Below are 22,646 nucleotides of genomic sequence, written 5' to 3'. Positions count from 1 at the left end.
CTGCTGCCTCCTTTTGAAGAGTAGAGCCCCAAATAAGTGTGCTCAGAAGTTAGCTAGTTCTGGTGGTGATACAGGAGACGCCACATAACAGTGCATCAGCCAACTAACTGATAAAATTTTTTATTTCACTTTTGAGTTTTTACACTTTTCCTGATTATTCCGTGTAAGGTGGAAACTAGAACTGTTTAAAAGACATACACAAATCTAGTACATCAATAACCGGGGTTTTTTCTTTTTTGCTATACTATTTTCACAACCACGGGTGTGCTTGCTAGGCAATATAACCATCACAGAAGCAAACGTGAGGCAGAATACTGGTGAGGAAAAACAAAGCGAGAGAGCTACCAGATATACAGACAGGCTCGTTCCACATTCACTACTGCATGTCCAAGCGGCAAGTATTAACTGCACGTTTCTGTTCAGCTAGAAAGGAGAGAGGTTTTTTTTTTTTCTTTTTTCCTTTTGGTTTTTTGAAATCAGTGCATGAATATTTCTTTTCTTATTTCAGCAGATGGACAAACAGATGGGACACTACAGCTACGTGGAATGTTCGGGGAGGAAGGTGGAGACTGAGACTGGCAGGCCGGGCTATTCCTGACTCTCCCATCGCAGTGTTCATGCAACTTCCCTGACATTTGTCTGTGAACCTGACGGGATGGGTACCCTTGGGAGAGCTGGTGACAGGTGCTAACAAGCATTATCAGGGTTGGCTGCAATATAAAGAGAAACCATGGATATTTAAAAATACTTTTTGGAGTCAGATCTTGGTGTGACTGAAGAGCAACCACCGTGCTGAGAACTGGAGGAAGACAGAGCTGAAATGTGGGAAGCTCTTTTCAACTCGCTGAAGCAACGCTGGCTCACCAAAGTGCTCGCCAACATCCCTCACCCTCTTGTGGACCCCCTGTCCCTGCCCATCTAGTACTAAACCATGAACAAAAGGCATAGAGAGAGAGAATGCACAAAGAAAAAAATGTAAGGAAGCAGAAGGACAGAAATTTAGAGAAGACTAAAGTCAACAGTCAAAAAGGACTGTGGGAAAGAATGTTTAGATTTCAAAATTTTAAAGCCCCGAGCTAGGAAGAACCCAAACACTGAGTACTTACTCCTCAAGTGAAAGACAATCTCTGCAGAGCATTATTCTTAAAGGTATTACCCAGGAAACAGATAAGGCCATTCATAAGATACACGGCTTTTTTTTTTTCCATCTTGAGCTCATGGTTACAGGGAAAACAGATTCCACTTCCTAAGCACAAGTTGCCAATCACTAAACATGCTGCTATAGGGGAAGGGGCTGGAGTCACAGGTGGTCTATGAGCAGTGGACCTTTGCATGCTGTCATAACCCAGTTATCTCGACCAAGAATGTTCTTTTCTGGCTTCGAGTTTGCTTGGAGGAAGACACTGTGGCCGTCTGTGGTCACGAGCTTTTCAGTGGCAACAAGCCCCAACATACCAAGTGTCTAAAAGCCCTGATCAGAATGGGCAGAATCACTAGAAATTACTGTAAAACTCGAATGCCAAATGAGAGGTGACCCACTCCAAGTCCCAGTGTCACAATAGAATCTATAACTTTCTGTACAACTTTACAATGGAACTGTATTTCAGGGACAACTGTTTTGAATCAAATTTAACTTTCCAAAAAGTTACACATAATTCAGGTCTATTTTTTTTTCTACCAGTAAGAGTTCTGCTAAATTACAAAACTCCATAATCACAGTGTTCAGTTTTTGTTGTTTTTTTTTTTTTAAATGAAACACACAGTAATCCTGTCAATGTTAATCAAAATCAAAACTTCAGAATGCCGTGGCATTTATGTGACCAATCTGAATTTTAGATACAAATACCAGCTGTTCATCCCATGGACCATTTTTGCTAGGCTGAGGCTGTGAAAAATTGAAAGTCGACGTACGTTTCTTTTTTTTTATCGCACAAAGGGATATATGTGGAGGGTACAGAGTGCCACTCAAGAGATCACAAAGCACGGTAGACATTAGTTCTCTCCCTCCCCAGCATCTCCTTCATCTCCCTGGTTTTCCGACGTCCACAGCTGCAAGAGAAAAACAGAGCTATAAACAAAGAAGGGCTCTTAGAACTTTCCGCGGGGAGGTGGCCCACTCTGTATCACCTCATCTCAACTGCTTATAATTCTTCTCATATGACTGCAGACAGTGATGGCAAAGGTCAAAATTTCAGCAGGTGCTTATAATCAATTAAAAAAATTAATTACACGTACAGGGCACAAATCCTGTCCCGAGTCTCAGGCTAGGAGGCAGAGGAACAGGAACAAGCCATAAGCCCCACCCACTGGAAGCAGTCACGGAATGGGCAGTACTTACAGTGAGATTGTCCCTAAGCAGCTGCATAATCAGGGTGCTGTCTTTGTAAGACTCTTCATTCAGTGTGTCCAATTCAGCAATCGCCTCATCAAACGCCTGAAACAAAGAGCCTTTAGCTAAGATGTCACAGGTTCCTTGAACTAGTTTAGCCCCGTTTTCTTCCTGCTACCATTTTTCTTCCTGTACAGTATTCTCGGGGAACCTAGGTTATTGCTACCTTGCTTGCTAGTCCTGTCAGTAAACATGTGATACTGGCTTCTAAAGCATCAACCAACCATGACAAAAATTCCTAGCTAAGAACTTTACTCTACCTATCAAGTCAACAAGTATTACTCATCCTAAAGGAATTCACATGATACTTGAATTACCAAAGACATTTCTAGTAATCCCTCCCCCTTTTTCATTAAGCAGAAAAACAAAAGGTTTAGATACAGGAGATAAATGGAGACTAGAAGTTCACATCACTAAATCCGAACTTCAATTAAGTGATGGAACTCTGGGCATTCATTTCACACAGTTTTTACCAATTAAAAAAATGTTCAAGGACTGTGCATATTCAAAGATGACAAAAACACGTAGAAAAGGCAGTTTTCTACCCAAAGAAGACAAGACGTAATTCAGGACACAAAGAAACAAGATCTGACTTCCTTCTCTACACCTCCTGCCATAACCTCCAGCCTCAGTAAAAAGACAACACTGAGGAGCCGAGGTCTACAGCCCAGAGCGTGATGAGAGCAACAAGCTGCCTCCTCCCTGGACTGTCTACAACCTCACCCCAAAAGAGAAACTGAACTCAAACGCCAATCAGCATAGGCACTGAGAAGTCGTCAAGAAGTAACAGGTCTGTACTGACTCCATAAAACATGGAGTCAATACAGATGGGTTTCTCCTACCCCCAGAAAAATCTTCACAAATAAGTCCAAAACAATGAGTTACATTTGGGTAATTTTAAAACAAGGTTCTAGACATGAGCATTTTTACTATCAGAAACCCCAGAAGGTCTTTCTCACCGTTTTTGCCAGGCTGCAAGCCTTTTCAGGAGAGTTTAGAATCTCATAATAAAAGACGGAGAAATTAAGTGCCAGCCCCAGTCGAATGGGGTGTGTAGGCTGCATTTCTTTCTTACTAATTTCAAATGCTTCTTGGTAAGCCTGCTGGGAGTTCGACACAGTGGCTATAAGAAAGAAAAAACATGAAAGGGTGGGTCTTACGTAAGGTTGCATTGTACGCTGGATCCACTACCAAATTATTTTGCCAAACTCGGCTGGAGCAAATGTGCTATCAAATGTCTCTACTATCCGATTAATAATCATCTGTTAAACATGTACTCTAATCTGAGTACTGTATGAAATGCTTTGAGGGAAAACAAAGACAATGATGACAAAGTCTACAAAAGCAGTTAGGAAATACAGGAATAACCCTGAACAACATGGAACATGGAAAGCAATGTGCTCTAATGGAAAGATTGTGGACTTCAGAGTCAAGACGCAAAACTGGAATGAATTCCCAACTCTTAATTGTGTGGTTTGGACTGAATGAAAACCTCTGTGAGTCCTGGTGTCCTTAACAGAAAAAAAGGACAGAAGACTCCCACCTACACTCCTAGAGTTGTGTAAGAAATAAATGACACACATAGGAGGCACTTAATAAAGCAGAGCCACAACCACCATTACACTAACACATGTATATGACAAAAGAAATGCATCTCTCTTCACCATGGCAGTTTTACTCTATCAAACATTTTAAAGTTTCACACCTAAGACAACTACCAAACAATCCTTAAAATAAAGATCTTTTTCAGTGCACTACTGCACCAGACTTTTAATACCCCCATACTTGTCCCTTAGATGTATCTGTCAACCCCATGACCCTGTTCAGGAGCTTTCCAGGTGTAGTAAAGAACTACACTTCCCACTAGTAGTAAGAACCTCCCTGCTAATTAACGCAGGAGACACAAGAGACCCAGGTTCGATCCCTGGGTCAGGAAGATCCCCTGGAGGAGGAAATGGCAACCCACTCCAGTATTCTTGCCTGAAAAATCCCATGGACAGAGGAGCCTGGCGGGCTACAGTCCACGGCGTCACAAAGAGTCAGACATGACAGAGCAGCTGAGCACACACACAGCACGCAGGACCCTGTCTGTCACTGGTCAGCACAACGCTGTGGTCTTTAACTCTGACTACAGACCAAGCAAAACTCAAAATTATTATGAAGACGGTCTTTGCTACTGGTCAAATTCCTCAAAAAAAAGAGAAGACAGAAAGAAAAGAAAAAAAAGTTACTTACTTTGTTTATTGTCTCCAGAAGCCACCTCAGAAAGATATCTAAAATAATCGCCTTTCATTTTCAAGTAGAACACCTTACTTTCTGGTTGTGTAGCATTGGGAATAAGGTATTTATCCAACAGCTCCTAAAAAATGATCCACATTCTGTTAAAAATCTGGAAATATTACTTACAAGATGTTAAAACTATGTTTGAGATTTGAGATACTACCACTTCTAAATAATTGGGGGGGTGGTAATTGCAAAATACATGATTTTCATCCAAAGTTTTTAAATAGTTTTTAGCCCAGGTCATAACAGATGCCAGTATCCGTTAAAATCCACTTTGACGGTCCAGTAAAGGGTTAAAGTACAGCCATACAATGGCATGCTACACAGGCTTTAAAAATGATGATGCAGAACCACACTGATTATGTGGAAAGGCTCTCCAAAAGAAGTCTGAGTGGGGAAAAACAAAAACGGATAATAAATACCAAGTGAATCCTATTTTAATATTAAAACAGATATATGCACATGCATATAAATACCTAAGGGAAAAATCTAGAAGGATATTTATCAAGATGTTAACAATGGTTCTCTAGGTAATAGTATTTTAGAAGTGATTTTTAAATTTTCTTATACTCTTCTGCCTTGTGCTTTAAAAAAAAATTGTATTAATTCTGTAATTAAAGAAAAAAAAATCTTTCCACTTCAGAAGAAAAAGGGTGATAGTAGGGAGAAATTCCAAGAACTAACGTTAGAATCGCTCAGACCCGGGTAAAAATCCCTCCTCTGCTGCTCACCATCTGTATGACCCTGGACAAAGGACCTGACTGCCCTGATCCTGTCTCCTCAGCTACACAAGGGGAAGCCCAACAGCCATCTCCTAGTGCAGTTACGAGGATAAATGAGCCAATGTTCACAGAGTGCTTAAGACACCGCCTGGCACTAGTAAGCACTCCAACAGTAGCTAAGACTATTATTAATAATAAATTCCTTTAAACATTTATGCTTACAACAAAAGCAGTTGTGAAGGAGTCCACGCTTCGTATACAGAGCAATATTTTCGAAGAGTTGTTTTAGAATGTGGCATCCTGAAAAACTGGTTAAGAGGCAGTAAGTACCATGCTTTTCTTCACATTCTTTCAGATGCTCGTAAAAGCTGGTCTACCGTTCAGGAATTAGGGAACTTTCTTGCCTTGGGAGTGCATGCCATACTTCATCTGAGTACCAGATGTACCTAACATTTGGGAATTAGCGCACCATTAACAAACCCCCAAATGACCAACAGGCAACAAATTTAGCCACTCTTACACCACGAGTCTAACAAAAAAAAAATTAAACAGAAGCTTGATGCAAAAGCTTAGCAGTAAGGGGGACCGAATCAATCAAAGTGAGAGGATGCGGGGGGTGGGGGGTAGTCGTTTTAATAATCTGTGCAGACAAATAGGGTGCGACTCCTTATGGATTACGCATGAGGAGTCCTGCCTGATGGCTAACAAGCTCTGTACTGGTTTTCAAAAGAAAGGTGTCAAGGGCAGTAACTCAGAAAGGCAGCCAGCAGGGGAGCAGGTAGATCCACAAGTGTGAATCCCTTTTCCCTTCAAAGCAGCCCTCACCACTCATCTTTACCTGATTTCACCTGGAAGAAAAAGAAAGTTCCCAGTGGGCTCAGGACGTGAGGGAAAGACAGCATGATCATGATCTGCTCTACGGTATGAGGCCCTCCCACCCACCCCCAGGTGATGGCTCGAGGGAAAGCAGCGAGGAATCCGTGGTCCAACTCAGGTTCATACGAATCACGGCAAGGGAAAATCCCCACACCACTTGTGATTTGCCTTTGGAACGAAGGCCCAAACTGATGGACAGGGCTAACGTACAAAACTACCATTGTGCAGGGACCAGGGAGCAGCTGAGAGAGAGGTCAGCTTTTGGCTCCCCTCTCCCCTCCTGGAGAGGACACCGCCGTCAGACTGACACAGAGAACAGCCTCTCTGCCCTCAATTTTGATAGGTGGTTGCACCTATCGAAAATGCTGCCTCTCTGCCCTCAATTTCTAAAGAAAAGATGGAGGGATGTTGAGCAAACGTTCCCGTTTTCCAGAGTTCTTTGGAAGAGAGAGGAAAATATCCCACAAGTGACAAGCAACCTCTGATCAGGTTAGGAGCTGAGGGGAAAAAAAAAAAATCACATCGTGTGCTTAAAACTTAGTTGCAAATGGTTTGCAGCTTCCCAGTATATTCAGACACCTTTCTCTCAAGAGCTATTTGAGAGCTAGCATTTGTTCATGAAATGAATACTATTAGGAGGTGTTCTTTAGAATAGGAACACTGGCCTCTTACCAGCACGTCATTGCAGATGTCCTGCAGCTCGGCCTCGATCTTCTCGCGGTACTCTTTGCCCATCTGCTGCTTCTTCTCGTTCCTCTCAGTTTTCTGTTCGATGCTGGAGATGACACGCCAGGACGAACGGCGGGCGCCGACCACATTCTTGTAGGCAACGGACAGCAGGTTTCTCTCCTCGTTGGAGAGCTCGTGCCCCTGCTCTGTGACCGCCTTCATGGCCGCAGCCATGTCATCGTAGCGCTCGGCCTGCTCGGCAAGCTTGGCTTTCTGTACCAGCTCACTTTTATCCATGGTCATTCCCTAAAACGAGAGGGAGAGAGAAAGTGAACATCAGGCTTCAAGGCCCAGGAGGCGCATATGTGCCAATCTCCTTCCAACCCATCTGGGAGGAAACACAGCTAAATGGGAAATGTCTATTTCCAAATGTCTCCAGTAATACTGAGCAGGAGCACCCACTGGGTTAGGAACTTTGCTGCTGCTGCTGCTAAGTCACGTCAGTCATGTCTCTGTGTGACACCATAGACGGCAGCCCACCAGGCTTCCCCGTCCATGGGATTCTCCAGGCAAGAACACTGGAGTGGGTTGCCATTTCCTTCTCCAATGCATGTAAGTGAAAAGTGAAAGTGAAGTTGCTCAGTCGTGTCCGACTCTTAGCGACCCCATGGACTGCAGCCTACCAGGCTCCTCCGTCCATGGGATTTTCCAGGCAAGAGTACTGGAGTGGGGTGCAATTGCCTTCTCCGGGAACTTTGCTAAAAAGGTGTTTTTACTTTTTAGCCATTTAACCTTCGCAGCAGTCCTACATACAGGGAGATGTGTTTCCAATACTCCCTTCCCCCTCCACGAGGTGAAGAAGTATAGGTTCAGAGGCGCCAACTGCTGTGTCCAGGGCAGCACAGCCAGGAGAGAGCAGAGAGCCAGAACTCAAACGCACATCTATCTCTTGAGCTGTTTTCCTCCACTTTCCTAATCTGCCTCCTCAATGCCAGAGATGGCTCAACTCTTTAGAAGCTTATGTTAAACATACAGCCTTTTCTTCTTTCAAGAAATATCTGGAATATCTGGTTTTCACCAAATCTGTTTTTCCCCATACTACAGGGAAAAACACCATGTGATGATTGTTTCATCAACCTTAAAGCAAAAGATAGGACTCTGACTGTTATATTTGGCAGTGCCCATCAAGTGGTAGGTACCTTAAACATACCAGCCATTTTTAGCCCATCTTCTGCCAAGTGCTAACTTTGGTCCAAGGACACACTGTCCACGAGAGCAGATTTGGCTCAACCTTGCACCAGCTCAGCTACTTACAAGAAACACAACCTTGGTCAAATCACTCAGCTTCTGAGAACTTCCGTTTGCTAACTGGAGAGGAAGAACACTGCCAACTCTCTGGGGGCCGCTGTGAGGTGCAAGTGGCCTCACCTGTGTGAAGGCACCGTGGAACGCCCAGGGCAGCGGTCCCCAACCTTTCTGGCACCGGGAACTGATTTCGTGGAAGACAATTTTTCCACCAACCGGGGGTGGGGCTGGGATGGTTTCAAGATGATTCAAGCACATTACGGTTATCGTGCACTCTATTTCTAACCTGACGCCACTGCTGATCTGACAGGAGGTCCCAGTCCACAGCCTGGAGGTCAGGGACCCCTGGTCAAAAGCATTATATACAAATACCAGGCACTGACTCTGTACACCGTATAGACTGTGAGAGACCTGGATGTATTCACCAAGACGCGCAGCAACGAGCTGTGAACCGTAATTGAGTTTGTTTAAAACTTTTCCTGAAACAGACAAAAATCTTGGTGATTTCAGCTTTTCATTTTCTCAAACCCTCTATACAGCAACCAGTGAATACTTCTTAAAATGATTCACCTCACCTCAGTCAATTCCCAACTATACTTATCACCATTACGGGAATTCCCTGGGGGCCCAGTGGTTAAGACTCTGCTCTCTCACTGCCAAGGGCGTAGATTTGATCCCTGCTTGGGGAACTAAGATCCCGCAAGCCTCAAGGCAAGGCCAAAAAAAACACACAAAAAAAACAAGGCAAAAATAGCCACCATTAATATAATGCAATAATTTTTGGATAACATGTAGCTAAAAACAATATTTATTAACCAATAAGAGATAGTTTTATGTACTGCTGGTTTAAATTTCAATTGTATTCACCTATGCCACAGAGTTAAAATACACTAATATCTTGAGGTGGAAAAAAAATAAAATACTACTTATAGTATTTTATAACAGTAGTGGGAATACCAGTATTTTTTAAACAAATGCTCTCATTACTTTATCCATCACATCACAAGACTCTGGTTTTGCCTTCACAGCCATTTCTGTATTTTCAAGAGAGAAATTCTACAGGCAAGATTCTACCACATGAAAATGTCTTATTAAATGAAGGAAAATTTTAAGATACACCCTAAATCTAGACAATTTAGAAAGAGTTGGTGCTCCAGTTCAGAATTGTGAGTTTCTTCCCACCTCTTTTTATCGAAATCATATTACGAGTTGTGTCCTATGTAAGGCTTGCTGACTCGAATCTTACACTCTAAGGCAAGTCTCACCTTGACCTGTCTGACATCTTCACCCACATCACTAGAATGAACCTACAGCAGAGATAATAATCCATCTGCTCACCTACATCTCCCAGCAACCCCTCTGCACTTAGGAGGGGTCATATGGTTCATTCTGTTCAATAAGGATAAATGATGCTACTTCCAGGTGCTGAAACTGCAAAAAGCCCCGCGAGGCTCTCTTCTCTTACAGCAGCCACGTCACCTAGATGGTGCTGTCACAAAACAGCAGTTTCTACAGCCTGAGTCCCCGAGTGACTGAGTAGTGCAGAGACTCCTGCAGGCCCGCAGTGGACACGCAGGGCGAAAAGGAAATAAACCTTTGTTGGCTGAGGCCATTTAGACACTGGGGCTGTTTGTTACGGCAACACAACTTAGTCTACTCTGATACACGTGCATCACAGGTACACTAGTCATCCTCTTAAAATTACATACTTTCTCCATATAGCTTTCTTGATTATGATATCTTTCTGACCAGGATACTATCTTCACCATTAGACAACCCTACTTGATGTTCCCTAAAGGTAAGAGGCAAAGGGAAGCCAACTTTTAATAAACTTTTTAGAAATTTTCCAGTCTGTAGACTAATTCAGTTAGAAGTTACTTAGTATATAAACAGCACCTGTGCAACTCTACCCAGGAACAATTCCAATTAATAACAGTCCTGGCCAAGGCCAATTCAAAGTGAAGCCATCCCATGGAGTTATTACAAAAGAGTAATAGAAAAATACAATTAGCACTGCTAAAGGATACTGTGAAACTCTTCGGCCTACTAGGCTCCTCAATTAAGGTCCCCTCACCCCCCACTTCTTTTCTTCCCAAACATTAAAAGTTCAACCATACCTCTCCAAAGAATCCTGACTACTCCCTGAGACCTCCCAAATGTACATGTCCTATTTCTCAAAATAAAACGTGGCCTTTCTGGTTTGGAGTCGACTATTTCAGGCTTCTTTGGGATCCCTGCAAGAGCTCTTAGAGATAGAGAACCATTATGATATGGTAAAATTGAATGCATGCCTTAAAAAATGTACCCATCTATTTAAACATTTCTTACCTACAACCCCCACCCCCAACTTACAACAAACAAAATCCATAGCTAAATGTCTGATGCCTACTGCTTACGTAACTTGTGCTTATATAACAAGGATTGTGAAGCAGCTAGACCAATTTCAACAGGAAATGGGTTACACAACACCCAGCAGTTTGGAGGAAGGCAGCAGACAAGGGAGAAATGAAATTGCTCCTATTTGTGCATCCTAATAAAGCTCCTATATCCATCGTCTCTCCCTAGTCCCACTGCCTTCAGTCTTCCATTTTCTTTAACCCCCTTCATACGTGCTATCAGATCCATTTTAAAGCTCTGATCAAGTCACTCTGCTCAAAATTCTTTGAAGTTCCCAACTACTGCCAGTCAAGTCAGACTGCCTCCCAAGCAGTCCTTGTAGGCTTTCCCAGCTATCTTCCTAGACTTTTGCCCAAAAAGGCCTTCTACACAGTAGGTGCTTCTGTCAAAATGGTTTTCTTCCACATGCTTTTTGGTCTTCACTCATCCAGCACTCCCTCTACCTGGAATAGCCTTTCCCATTTATTCTGCATTTAAAATTCATCAGAGCATGGCTCAAATGACACCCCCTCCATGAAACCTTTCTTAAGCTGCTTAACCTAAGCTGTCTAATAAGACTGCCCAGGCCACATGTTAAAATTGTACTGTTTTGAATATATGGAGTTAATTTTTTTTAATTACTGAAGTTAATTTCATCTCCCCTCCTCACATTTTACAGGTAGCTACCAGATAATTTTAAGCTACATGGGACTCACATTCTATGTCTATTGGACAGCACTGCTCTAAGCTGAAAACAGTCTCACAAAGCGTTTCATCCACACTTCTCTTTAATGTCTTATCACGTTTTTTCGGTACTAAAATTATTTGTCTACATCCCTTAAGTCCCCTCCCACACTACAAACCCCTTTAGGGCACATCCCCAGCAGCACCTTGCAGAGAATCAGCGTGAACAAATTTTCACTGAATGAATGAACAGATCCTAAAATGGCAAATCTGGTAGAGTTCTGTCTCTTCTCAAGTACTTCAAAGCACCTATTCTTCCCAAGCACATTAGATCCGTATTACATCCATACCTCACTCCATGTGCTTCTGACTCCAAAATCCCCCTCAGTCATGCCCTGACTCTTAAGAACTCTCAACGACATCTCAAGAACTTCTGGTGACTCTCTTCTGGCTACTCCATCCAGCTGAAATTCCTACCTGGCTTGCAAAGTCTTTCATAACTTGGATCCTCTGTACCTGTTTTTCATCCACTGTTCTCCAACATGTACCTTTCTCGCAGGCTGGACATCACCAAATACCCTTAAATGTCAGGCTTAAACATGTCTGAAATTACTTCCTGCCGAGGCAAACTCTATCCATCCATGTAGGGCTACAAAGCCTTCCCTGACTACCCTAGTCCCCACTGATCTACCCGGACTATGAATTCAAATACACCGTAGCCTCTTACATAGTCCACGCTCCTCTGGCCTCCATTCTACATGTTCTACGGTCCAGGTGATGAGTGGTGGACCATGTACAGTGTGTCGCATGTATGTCTTCCGAAGGAAGGCTTCACATTTCTTTCTCATCTAATGCCTAAAACTCTGCCAAGTACAAAACTAATACTCAAGTATCAGTGAATTTTTTCAGCAAGTCATTACTGGGAGGCTACTTGTATGTGGTGTGAAGAGAGTCCTGTGTGAGAACAGGGGCTGCCACACAGCCTTGTCAGTTCAGTTCAGTCTCTCGGTCGTGTTTGACTCTGAGACCCCATGGACTGCAGCACGCCAGGCTTCCCTGTCCATCACCAACTCCTGGAGCTTGCTCAAACTCACGTCCATCGAATCAGTGATGCCATCCAACCATTTCCTTCTCTGTCATCCCCTTCTCCTGCCTTCAATCTTTCCCAGCATCAGCGTCTTTTCCAGTAAGTCTGTTCTTCACATCAGGCGGCCAAACTACCGGAGCTTCAGCATTAGTCTTTCCAATGAATATTCAGGACTGATTTCCTTTAGGATCGACTAGGTTTGATCTCCTTGCCGTCCAAGGGACTCTCAAGAATCTTCTCCAACACCAAAGTTCAAAAGCATCAATTCTTCAGTGCTCAGCTTTCTTTATGGTCCAATTCTCACATCCATACATGACTACTGGAAAAAACATAACTTTGCCTAGATGGACCTTTGTCGGCAAAGTAATGTGTCTGCTTTTTAATATGCTATCTAAGTTGGTCATGGCTTTTCTTCCAAGGAGCAAGCATCTTTTAACTTCACGGCTGCAGTCACCATCTGCAGTGATTTTGGAGCCCCCAACAATAAAGTCTGACACTGTTTCCATTGTTTCCCCATCTATTTGCCATGAAGTGATGGGACCGGATGCCATGGTCTTAGAATTTTAGTTTTAAGCCAGCTTTTTCACTCTCCTTTCTCACTTTCATCAAGAGACTCTTCAGTTTCTCTTCGCTTTCTGCCTTAAGGGTGGTGTCATCCACATATCTGAGGTTACTGATATTTCTCCCAGCAATCTTGATTCCAGCTTGTGTTTCATCCAGCCCAGCATTTCACATGATATACTCTGCAAATAAGTTAAATAAGCAGGGTGACAATATATAGCCTGGATGGACTCCTTTCTCAACTTGGAACCAGTCCATTGACCCATGTCCAGTTCTAACTGTTGCTTCTTGACCGGCATGCAGATTTCTCAGGACACAGGTCAGGTGGTCTAGTATTCCCATTTCTTGAAGAATTTTACAGTTTGCTATGATCCACACAGTCAAAGGCTTTGGCATAGTCAATAAAACAGAAGTAGATGTTTTTCTGGAACTCTCTTGTTTTTTCTATGATCCAATGGATGTTAGCAATTTGATCTCTGGTTCCCCTGCCTTTTCTAAATCCAGCGTGAATATCTGGACGTTCTCAGTTCATGTACTGTTGAAGCCTGGCTTGGAGAAATTTGAGCAAAACTCTGCTGGCGTGTGAGGTGAGTGCAACTGTGTGGTAGTTTGAACATTCTTTAGCATTGCCTTTCTTTGGGATTGGAATGAAAACTGACCTTTTCCAGTCCTGTGACCACTGCTGAGTTTTCCAAATTTGATGGCATATTGACTGCAGCACTTTTCACAGCATTATTTTTTAGGATTTGAAACAGCTCAACTAGAACTCCATCACCTCCACTAACTTTGTCCGTGGTGATGCTTCCTAAGGCGCATTTGACTTCGCATTCCAGGATGTCTGGCTCTAGGTGAGTGATCACACCATCATGGTTATCTTGGTCATTAAGATCTTTTTGTACAGTTCTTCTGTGTATTCTTGCCACCTCTTCTTAATATCTTCTGCTTCTGTTAGGTCCATATCATTTCTGTCCCTTCTCATGCCCATCTTTCAATGAAACGTACACGGCCTTGTCAGCTCAGTCAAACTCAGTCTTCCAATTTCTGAACTGTTGCCCTAACAGCAGCTTCCTCAGCGCGGAATAGCTATGCCCGTGAAACAGACAGACAAGGAATTAAATAAATGTGGAAATCTTTTAAAAAAAAGTACACAGGGCAAAACAAACTGGAAGTAGTGTGATTCCTCTAATAGTATCGATACATCGCTGTTGGCCCACAAATGTGAGCCTGGAATTAAAAAAAGAAAAATAAAGGACCCATGAGAAGGAAAAACAAGTCTAGATTAATCTTGTACAGGAAGAGTATGTTAAAATGTTCACATTCCTAGATAAGACTCCACCCTTCAATGTCCTGAAAAATGGGACACATTCGTTAACTGTAACACTCTCATTCATTAGTTTCTAATTTCCTTAGGAGGTGCCAGCAAAAGTGAAGTGAAGTTGCTCAGTCCTGTCTGACTCTTTGCGACCCCGTGGACTGTAGCCCACCAGGCTCCTCCATCCATGGAATTTTCCAGGCAGGAGTACTGGAGTGGGGTGCCATTTCTTTCTCCAGAGGATCTTCGCGACCCAAGGATCAAACCCGGGTCTCCCGCATTGCAAGCAGATGCTTTACCATCTGAGCCACCAGGGAATCCCAGGTGCCAGTAGTCATGGTTTATATATCAGGACCTACCATTCCCCTGGTGAGACTTTTGAATCAAGGACCCATCAAGGAAAACACTAGCAAGAGAGCCTTTATTTGCTCCTAAAAAGCCTTAAAAGACCACAGTCTCCTCATCAGGCCTGCCTGGCACTAAAGCAGAGTCAAGACACCAGAGTGGACAGAGGAAGCCGCTGACACATGTCAGAGCAGAGGTCTCAAGCATAGGTTTCCCCATCTCTTCTCAGCCACTGCAGGCTGCACTTTAGAGGACTGGGGAGCACTGGCTGATTAAACCAGCAACTGCTTAGTGAAGAAGGGGAAACTGTCTTAAGTAGCCAACAGGGGAATGGCTAAAAAGACACAGTTGGTGCAAGATCGCATGGCCATCAAAAGAAGGGATTTCATGTCATAGATTTGTTAAAGAGGTATAATGGCGGGGGTGAGTTTACAACAGTCTTCCATTTTGTAAAATGTCCCCTAAAGAATATTATGAAGAATAATTCTAAAGGTGCCCATGAAACAACAGGATTTCCCTCAAATAAATGAAAACCTAAATAGACAGTAAATGCTGAAACAAAAGTATAAATGAATCAACCTAGCCCTTCTATCTGGATTCTTTGCCTAAGGGACCTTTTTATTTTTACAAAGCCTGGGTCAGAATCCTGAGAAGTCATTTTCCAGTGGCCAGAAGGAGACATCCAAGAATAAGAAAGGAAAAAAAATAAAAATGACTATTCATTGCTAATATTAAAAAAAAAAAAAAAAACTGCAAAGGACCTTATGGAATGTGGGTTTTAGAAGTATTAGCTTTCAGCTATGTTTTGTTTTCAAGGAAAAGAAAATGCCCAATTCTAAAATTCTGAGGTTGTGAGTTTAGCAATTTGCTAGAAATTTAAAATGAGGATTCCATTATCAGGTGTCAGGCTTACCGAGGGCTTCCCTGATGGCTCAGCTGGTAAAGAATCCGCCTGCAATGTGGGAGACCTGGGTTCGATCCGTGGGTTGGAAAGATCCCCTGGAGAAGAGAAAGGCTACCCACTCCAGTATTCTGGCCTGGAGAGTAGGACGTGACTGAACGACTTTCACTTCACAGGATTACCGAAGTTCCAGCATGAAACCCATGTGAATGGGATCTATTTCTAGGAAAGCCCTACACACATCTGGGCTTCTAAAGAGAAATCAGGTGATTTTAAAATTAATGTCTCCGAATCTCAGTTTCCTCACATGTTAAAAGGAAACATTAAAAGCTATCAAAAAAGATTACGTACATAAAAATGCCTAGACAGTGCTGGCCAAAGTGAAGGCTCATAAATAGGCCTATACTCTTATTCTGAAGTTACTTCACAAAAACATAATGTACATAATTTAGTATGTGTTGCAATAACTGCAAATAAAAAAAGAAAGAACTACTAGTATTTCCAAGAACTCTTTTTTGGAGTTCAGTATAGTATGGTCCTCCCCTCAGAGCTGAAGCTCCCAGGGCAGAACATGAGAAGGGAGCACACAAGCATCTCCTTGAGGAAGCAACCAGGTAGAAAGGGAGGAAGTTTAGTTTTAAAGAGGCTGGGTCCTTCCTGGTTTTATGGGTTGGAGGGGTTCTGAGAGAAAAGGGGGGCTCTAGGCAGAGACAAGAAATACAGATGTATGAATAAAATGCATTTGCTTCTAGATGCAAAAGAAATCACAGGCCAAAGCAGAGAGGAAATGAGAAAAAGTAGAATCTGGAGATCCCAGCATCACTGACTCAAAGGACACAAATCTGAGTGTGTGCTGCAGTCCATGCGGTCATGAAGAGTTGGACCCAACTTAGCAAATGAACAACAGAAGAAATTTGGAGAGGAAACTGACAGGAGCACCCTAAAAATCTATGCTAGAAGGTTCCATGGGGTAAGGAACTGACAGTGAATTCTGAATAGCATTCACTGATGTACCATCCCAGACACAGCATCCACAGCACCATCAAGTCAAAGTCACAGTTCTGGAGTCACTCTGCTGAAGGAGAAACAGATGCCAGGCGCCTGTGGGAGGGACTGAGAGCGCCAGTGGGCCCAGGTGTTTGGTGGGTGTTACCCAGAAAAAAATGAAGTACTCCTGGCTCTTAAAGAATTTTAACTACTCACTGAAAAACACCCACTCTAAAAACAGGTCTGTGTGCCATTCTACACACAAAATTCTGAGTCCTGTAACAAATTTAATTCCATTCACACGCTTACAGGCTCTTTGTTAGAAAATTAAACACAGCATGTCTAAAATACAAAGGCAATAGCTCTGATATCCAGCCAACACTGAATTGTGGAGAGAAATATCATTTTTATTTCAAAATTTGTTCTTTCTTTTATATCAGTTGTTGAATATCACTGCTAATTATGTCCAATTAGCCAGAATCAAACTTAAAACAATCAAGGTGTTATACCAAGGTCATACAATGTGAATCAATAGCAGACAGGACAATAAACTGATCTCTTGGCTTGAAGTGATCAATAAGATAAAATTTTTTTAATGTGCTAATTCTGATTCAGAATAACCAACTGGTCAACCATGTGAATAGGGTTCAAAAGCTCTGGGTCCACCAACACAATAGAACAACACAGTCCAATTTACTAGTTCCAACTCCATAGGTTACCTGACCTCTGTGAAGTCTGTTTTCTCATGCATAAAATAAGCAAATCTACCTTAGAGGGTTCTTGTAAGGGGTAAATTAGTTCACGATGCAAAACGTTTAGCAGAGTCTCCGTAAGCACTAAAATGGCGGCAACAGTATATTCCACACAGAAGTCAATAAATGGTCAGCCAGTGAAGGGACACTTACTTCCACACCTCATTTCTTTTCAATCCATATGGCTTTCTTCAAGACTTTTAAGAGGAAGGTACATGTTAACTTACCCATGCCTACTTCTAAGATCGCATTTATCAGAATCTAGAGAAATGTCTTTGTTGGCTCCCACACTGGACCGTGAGTGTAAGATGGGAATCCAGACTTCCATCTTGGCGCCCAACACGTGGCATGATGCCTGGCACGATGCATGTGAAACCATCTGACCAACTGATGCAGTTTTTCAAAGAAGTGAACAAGGCTGCTATTTCCCATGTGGAGAGAGGTGAGCAGACCACATATGGCCTATAAAACACAGAGTACATTTATATGCTGTCTTAAGAGTGCTCTCTGAAAAGAGCCATCTCAGCTCCAACCTGGAGACCACAGTACACTTTCTGACCAATCATTTCTCAGGTACCCCTTGTTCTATTTATAGGTTCAAACTGAGTTCCAAAAGCCCTTTGACTCCTCTCTTCAGAAGTCCAAACGATTAGCTATACAAAAAGCCACAGCAGCTTATTAGTAAATAATAACAAAATATCCCTCGTCTACGGTCTGCCTCAATGTGCAAAACAGGGGGTTGTATCACCTCCTTTCATCTTAAGTATCCTAAGGGGTAGGCGTCACCGTCCCAGTAACCTGTCCAGGGTCCCACAGGTGTACTTGGCACATGCTCCTTCCTCTGTGTAGCACCATCTCCTAAAGATCAATTATGATTCTGAATGATTACTGAAGGAAAAAGAGAGAAAGAACACTTTTTCAACGAATCACACAAAGTTATCAGTGAGGTTTGAGAACTGGCCTTAATTCATGTAGCTTTAAAAATCAAAATCAAACTAGCAGTTCAAACAGCATATGCCAAAAGCTCATCAGGCTTTAAGGTGAGGTTTGTGGGCAAACAGTAACAAATGGCAAGGACTCACTTCAACTTTATTGTCTCCTCCAATCTCTGCCCAGGTCAAGGCCATTCAGAAATAACTTTTATTGTTAGGTCTCTCAGGGAAAACAATAAAATAAACTAACCAGTACAGGAAAAAACTTACATAACAGAGGGCTGGCCAGATTATAAAAAAAGTCACCTTACTAACCCACAGTCTGCTAGAAATGCCTTCATCTTGAGGCCATCAATCAATTCATCTCGATGTAACAGAAACACATAATTATGCTTATGTTAGAATACCTTTTAGCAGAGGAAGCAGAAGAATGGTTGACTTTAACATACACGTGACAAAACAAAAGTGCTTTTGTCCATTTGTCCCCCCTAAGTAGACTCTTTAGAAAATTCCCTCGGAATCTAGCTCTGTCAGTCTGTCCATCATGACACAGACAGAAGACTAGATTCTATTCGTGGGGAGACCAAGATGGTTCTAAAACTTAAAACTTGCTATTATACAACCAATTTCTTGCCTCCTAGCTAGTGAGAACTGTCACCTCTCCCTAGAAAAACACAGGAACCTAGGAACTTAAATTCCCTTTACAAGTAAATTTTAGTTCATTCTCTAAGGTACCCTCATTTAAAGGAAAACGTCTTAGTTTGATGCCACTGAAGGAGCAGGCAGCACAAAACGATGTTCTAATTTAGAATTCTTTCTCTACTTATGGATGTATATTAATAGATATTTGGTCCTGACCAAATTCTATTAGAACCACCTAGGATTGGATAAATCAGTGTGCCATAAAACGATTGATAAATTTTTCCCCTAGTATGAAGCAAATACTAGAAAAACTGGATTTTTCAGAAGCTTTCTTCCTAAAGCACACCAGCAGTATCTTTCCTGCATTCCACAATAAATATACTCCCCCTCTCCCCCCTACAATAAACTATATTTCCAAAAGTAGCTAAAATTCTTGTCCAAACACATTTACTTGAATAAGATACACGTAAAGAAAAATGAACTACTACACGGTGTTCACGTGAAGATCTATCATTGGAGTCCGACTGTCTGGCTTTGATTCCTGGCTCTGGCACTTACCCAGTGCTGAGTGTGTGCCTCCAGGAAAATTATTTCACTTCTCTGTGCCTCAGCTTCCTCAACGAAAATGGGGCTAGCAGTACTTACTTGTCATAGATTGTTATGAAGACTTAGTTAATATGTGTAGAGTGCTCAGAACAAAGCTTGGCACATATAAATAACAGCTATTATTATTACTACAGCTTGATGCTGCCTCATCAGTTGATGAGTAAACACTGGATGGACTCTATGTGCCTATGCGCTATAGCACATATGCATGTGTCTTATCTATATATGTATACTCACGAATATAGTCAAATAACATTTATTAAACATCAGGTATATTTCACACCCTTATTTTAATTACTGAGTTGGTCACAATAATACATCAAAGACTATTACCATTTGCACTGACCAATGAGAAAATTGACTCAGAAAGACTAAAGATGCTCCACAAATCCAGTTCCATAATACCTTACCAATTTTTTTTTTTTTTTTGGAAAGCAACATGTATACAAAGTAGCATTGGGTCTCATCAGAATGCAACCAAGGGGGGAAAAGCCTTAACAGTGAACTCTGTGATTAAAACACAAAAGCTTATATTTAACAGTTTACAGTTTGTAAAAAGGTCTCTTGACAAGCCTGGAGATGGAGAAACCAGGAAGCAGAGATTAAGCAGAACACTGAAGATCACACAACTAGAAAATGCTGCAAGGAAGGGTGGAATCGAATTTATCTGACTCTGAGTCCAGTGCTCTTTCTGCTTCCACACCCCCAGCCAAATGGGTAAAACACACTTTTTGCAGTGGCCCAAATCTCTGGAGACTTTGCCTCAAGAACTAGCATTATGGGAATGTGCTCAGCCTGGCTCTCTGGAGGCTGCCTCCCCGATCTATAGAGTTCTGATTCTAAAATGGCTCCAACCTAACACAAGCACTGCCTGATGGGAAATGTACAGAAGATTATAGGGTAGGAGCCATACTCCTGGGACCGACAGGCCATAAATATTTGCTACTGATGAATAAGGATATTCAACTTGGAAACCAGGTGTGTGGTCTAGGCCAAATCATCTCCTTTCTCTGAAGGATTTCATCTGTAAGACAGGTGAAGGGTTTCTTATCTCACTGAAAGGAGGTAATAGTGAAATAGTTCAGCAGTTGCTACTGGATTAGCCTTCCACCATGAAGATCACCTGTAAAATTCTAACTTGGGTCCAGCAAATGACAGGTTTCATGCTCACCATGTGTGCTAAGGACATAGATCCTAAAAAAATGAGGGCTCAGGCAACTGACACATTCCTAAATAAGAAATGGAGTGCCCTGGAAACAGTCAAGAAGGAAATGACCAAGAATCAAGAATACATATTAATACATAAATTTCTAACATGAAAAACCAAAAAGCAGAGTACCCATGTGTCTAGTTCTGTGAGCTGTGTCTGTGTGTGGTTTCATATGAACAATTGAGATAGAGTGAGAAATGCAGACAATTTTTCATATTCTTTCAAGTGCTTCATCTTTCTGTTTTGGCTCCTGTGGCCGCCTGATGTTCTATGTTCATAATAGCATCTTGCCAAATCCTGTCTCCCACACAGGGCAAGTAAAATCAGAACCTGATGCGATCTAGCCTTACTAAAGGGAAAAGCAGTGATGGCAAGGACAAGAGACAAAAATTTTCACAGAAAGATTGGCAAACTGTCTTACCAATACTGCCACCTTTGAAAACCCCATTACACACAGAGTTCTCCATTTGCAATAGACAAAGATGCACTCATTTTGTGCAGAAAAGGGTCTTAATCACTCCCACCCCTTCGCCACCACCAGGGAGACCACCAGGCAAATTTCAGCCCTAAAGCCGTGTTAACACAGTATGGGGAATTTGGGGCGAGGACACAATGACTCTGGCATTAAATGACGGTAAATGCCGTTGGGAAAATATTCCGATTCTGAGCCTCAGACATTATTTTATTTTTTTCCTGGGATCCGGCCTGACTCAGTAACCAGTTCCAACAAATGCATTTTCTTGATACAAATCTCAACCCTGTGCCTCCTAGGGAATCTCGGCTCCCAAACCAGCGAACGATGATGAAATGGCTTTACTGCAAAGTGGGAGGGGGGTTTTCCCTTTGCTCTCTCCCAAGGTTAAACCTGTTACCGATCCCGGGCGGGTAACGAACAGAGGAATTGGGCCTGAGAGCTCGCCTGCATTTGGTTACATTTTCATTTTTGAAAACCGGAAAGCGAGAAACGAGGGTGACCGAGCTGAAAGGGTAGGATCTGGCCGCTCAAGGTGCGGGAGAGGTCGCGCGGGGATCGAAGATGGGTCGTGAGGAAGAGTCGGGAGTCCACGGCTCCTCGTCCCTTCCCGCCTGGTATGGGGAGCCGCACCCCGCCCGCCGGGCAGGGCCGCGGGCGGCGAGGGCGGCCCGGGCCTCTCCCAGAACGACGGGCCCGGCCCCGGAAACAGGGAGGGGCCGCGGTGAGGCCGAGCCCGCGCTGCGGGCGGCCTCGCGAGGCCGAGAAGGCCGCGCGCCGCCGCCCCCGGAGCCCACCCGGGAGGTCGCCCTCGCCGCCGCCGCCGCTGCCAGTGATGGGGGAGCTGTGGGCTCGGGCCCCTGGGGGCCTCGGGCGGACCCCGAGCCGCACTCACCGTGGGAGGACTGCAGGGGGCAGAGAACCTTGCGAGGGGAGCTCCGGGCGCAGTGACCGCTTCCTCCCCAATCCCACTCCTCCGGCGACGGCGGCGGCTGCAGAGGCGGCGGCGGCGGCGGCAGCTACCCCGGCTCCGGAATCGGCGGCTGCGGCGGCTCCACTTCCGCTCCGGTCACCACTTCCGCTCCGGCTCGAGCCCCGCCCCTGCGCCGCCTCTTCATTGGGCGAGCGGGGCACGGGGTCGCCGCGGCCGCCCGAGAGGGGCGCCGCCCGAAGGAGGAGGGAGGAGAGCGGAGGGCAGGGGTGCCGCGGCCGGGGCGGGGCGGGGGTCTGACCCTGGAGCGCAGAGGAGGCGGGCGTGGGGGGGACGGATATGGGGGCGGGGAGCGGAAGAAGGAGGTGGGCGGAGTGCAGGCGGGGCTGAGAGGGCTCTAGAAAGGGGCTGTGTGGAAACTGGGGGGACGGGGCGAGGCTTGGGGCTGGGCGGGCCTGAGGCTTAGGCTTGGAGCTCGCCGGGGCCAGGCCCAGTGCCCGAGGTCGTTGGTTCCCACCCCTCCCCAAAAGGAGTCGTCACGGGGTCGGAGGTGCAAGTCAGCCCCCTATTGCTGCGTGCTCTGGAAATACTAGATTTAAGGAAG

General features: G+C 43.8%; 1 protein-coding gene across 1 annotated transcript; it reads right to left on the bottom strand.

Annotated features, from left to right (window-relative positions):
• Positions 1-104: 104 nt before the first annotated feature.
• On the bottom strand, positions 105-22,192 carry YWHAB (tyrosine 3-monooxygenase/tryptophan 5-monooxygenase activation protein beta). Its single transcript, XM_070381782.1, has 6 exons — positions 22,007-22,192; positions 6,943-7,245; positions 4,625-4,748; positions 3,349-3,512; positions 2,339-2,434; positions 105-2,049 (listed from the first exon to the last, which is right to left on the bottom strand). The coding sequence occupies exons 2-6, from the start codon at positions 7,240-7,242 to the stop codon at positions 1,993-1,995; spliced, it is 741 nt and encodes a 246-aa protein (XP_070237883.1). The 5' UTR covers positions 7,243-7,245; positions 22,007-22,192; the 3' UTR covers positions 105-1,992.
• Between the last annotated feature and the right edge of the window lie 454 nt (positions 22,193-22,646).

The sequence above is a fragment of the Bos mutus genome, chromosome 13 (genome assembly GCF_027580195.1).
Source record: "Bos mutus isolate GX-2022 chromosome 13, NWIPB_WYAK_1.1, whole genome shotgun sequence".
Classification (NCBI taxonomy): domain Eukaryota; kingdom Metazoa; phylum Chordata; class Mammalia; order Artiodactyla; family Bovidae; genus Bos; species Bos mutus.
The sequence above is the reverse complement of the archived record's forward strand: the minus strand, read 5'-3'. Positions and strand labels throughout refer to the sequence as shown.

Coding starts and splice junctions, on each gene's coding strand:
- YWHAB (XM_070381782.1), bottom strand. CDS start 7,242: ATGACCATGGATAAAAGTGAGCTGGTACAGAAAGCCAAGCTTGCCGAG. Junction 2,435..3,348: donor CTTGCAGCCTGGCAAAAACG/GTGAGAAAGACC, acceptor TCTTTGTTTCAG/GCGTTTGATGAGGCGATTGC. Junction 2,050..2,338: donor TGCTTAGGGACAATCTCACT/GTAAGTACTGCC, acceptor TTTCTCTTGCAG/CTGTGGACGTCGGAAAACCA.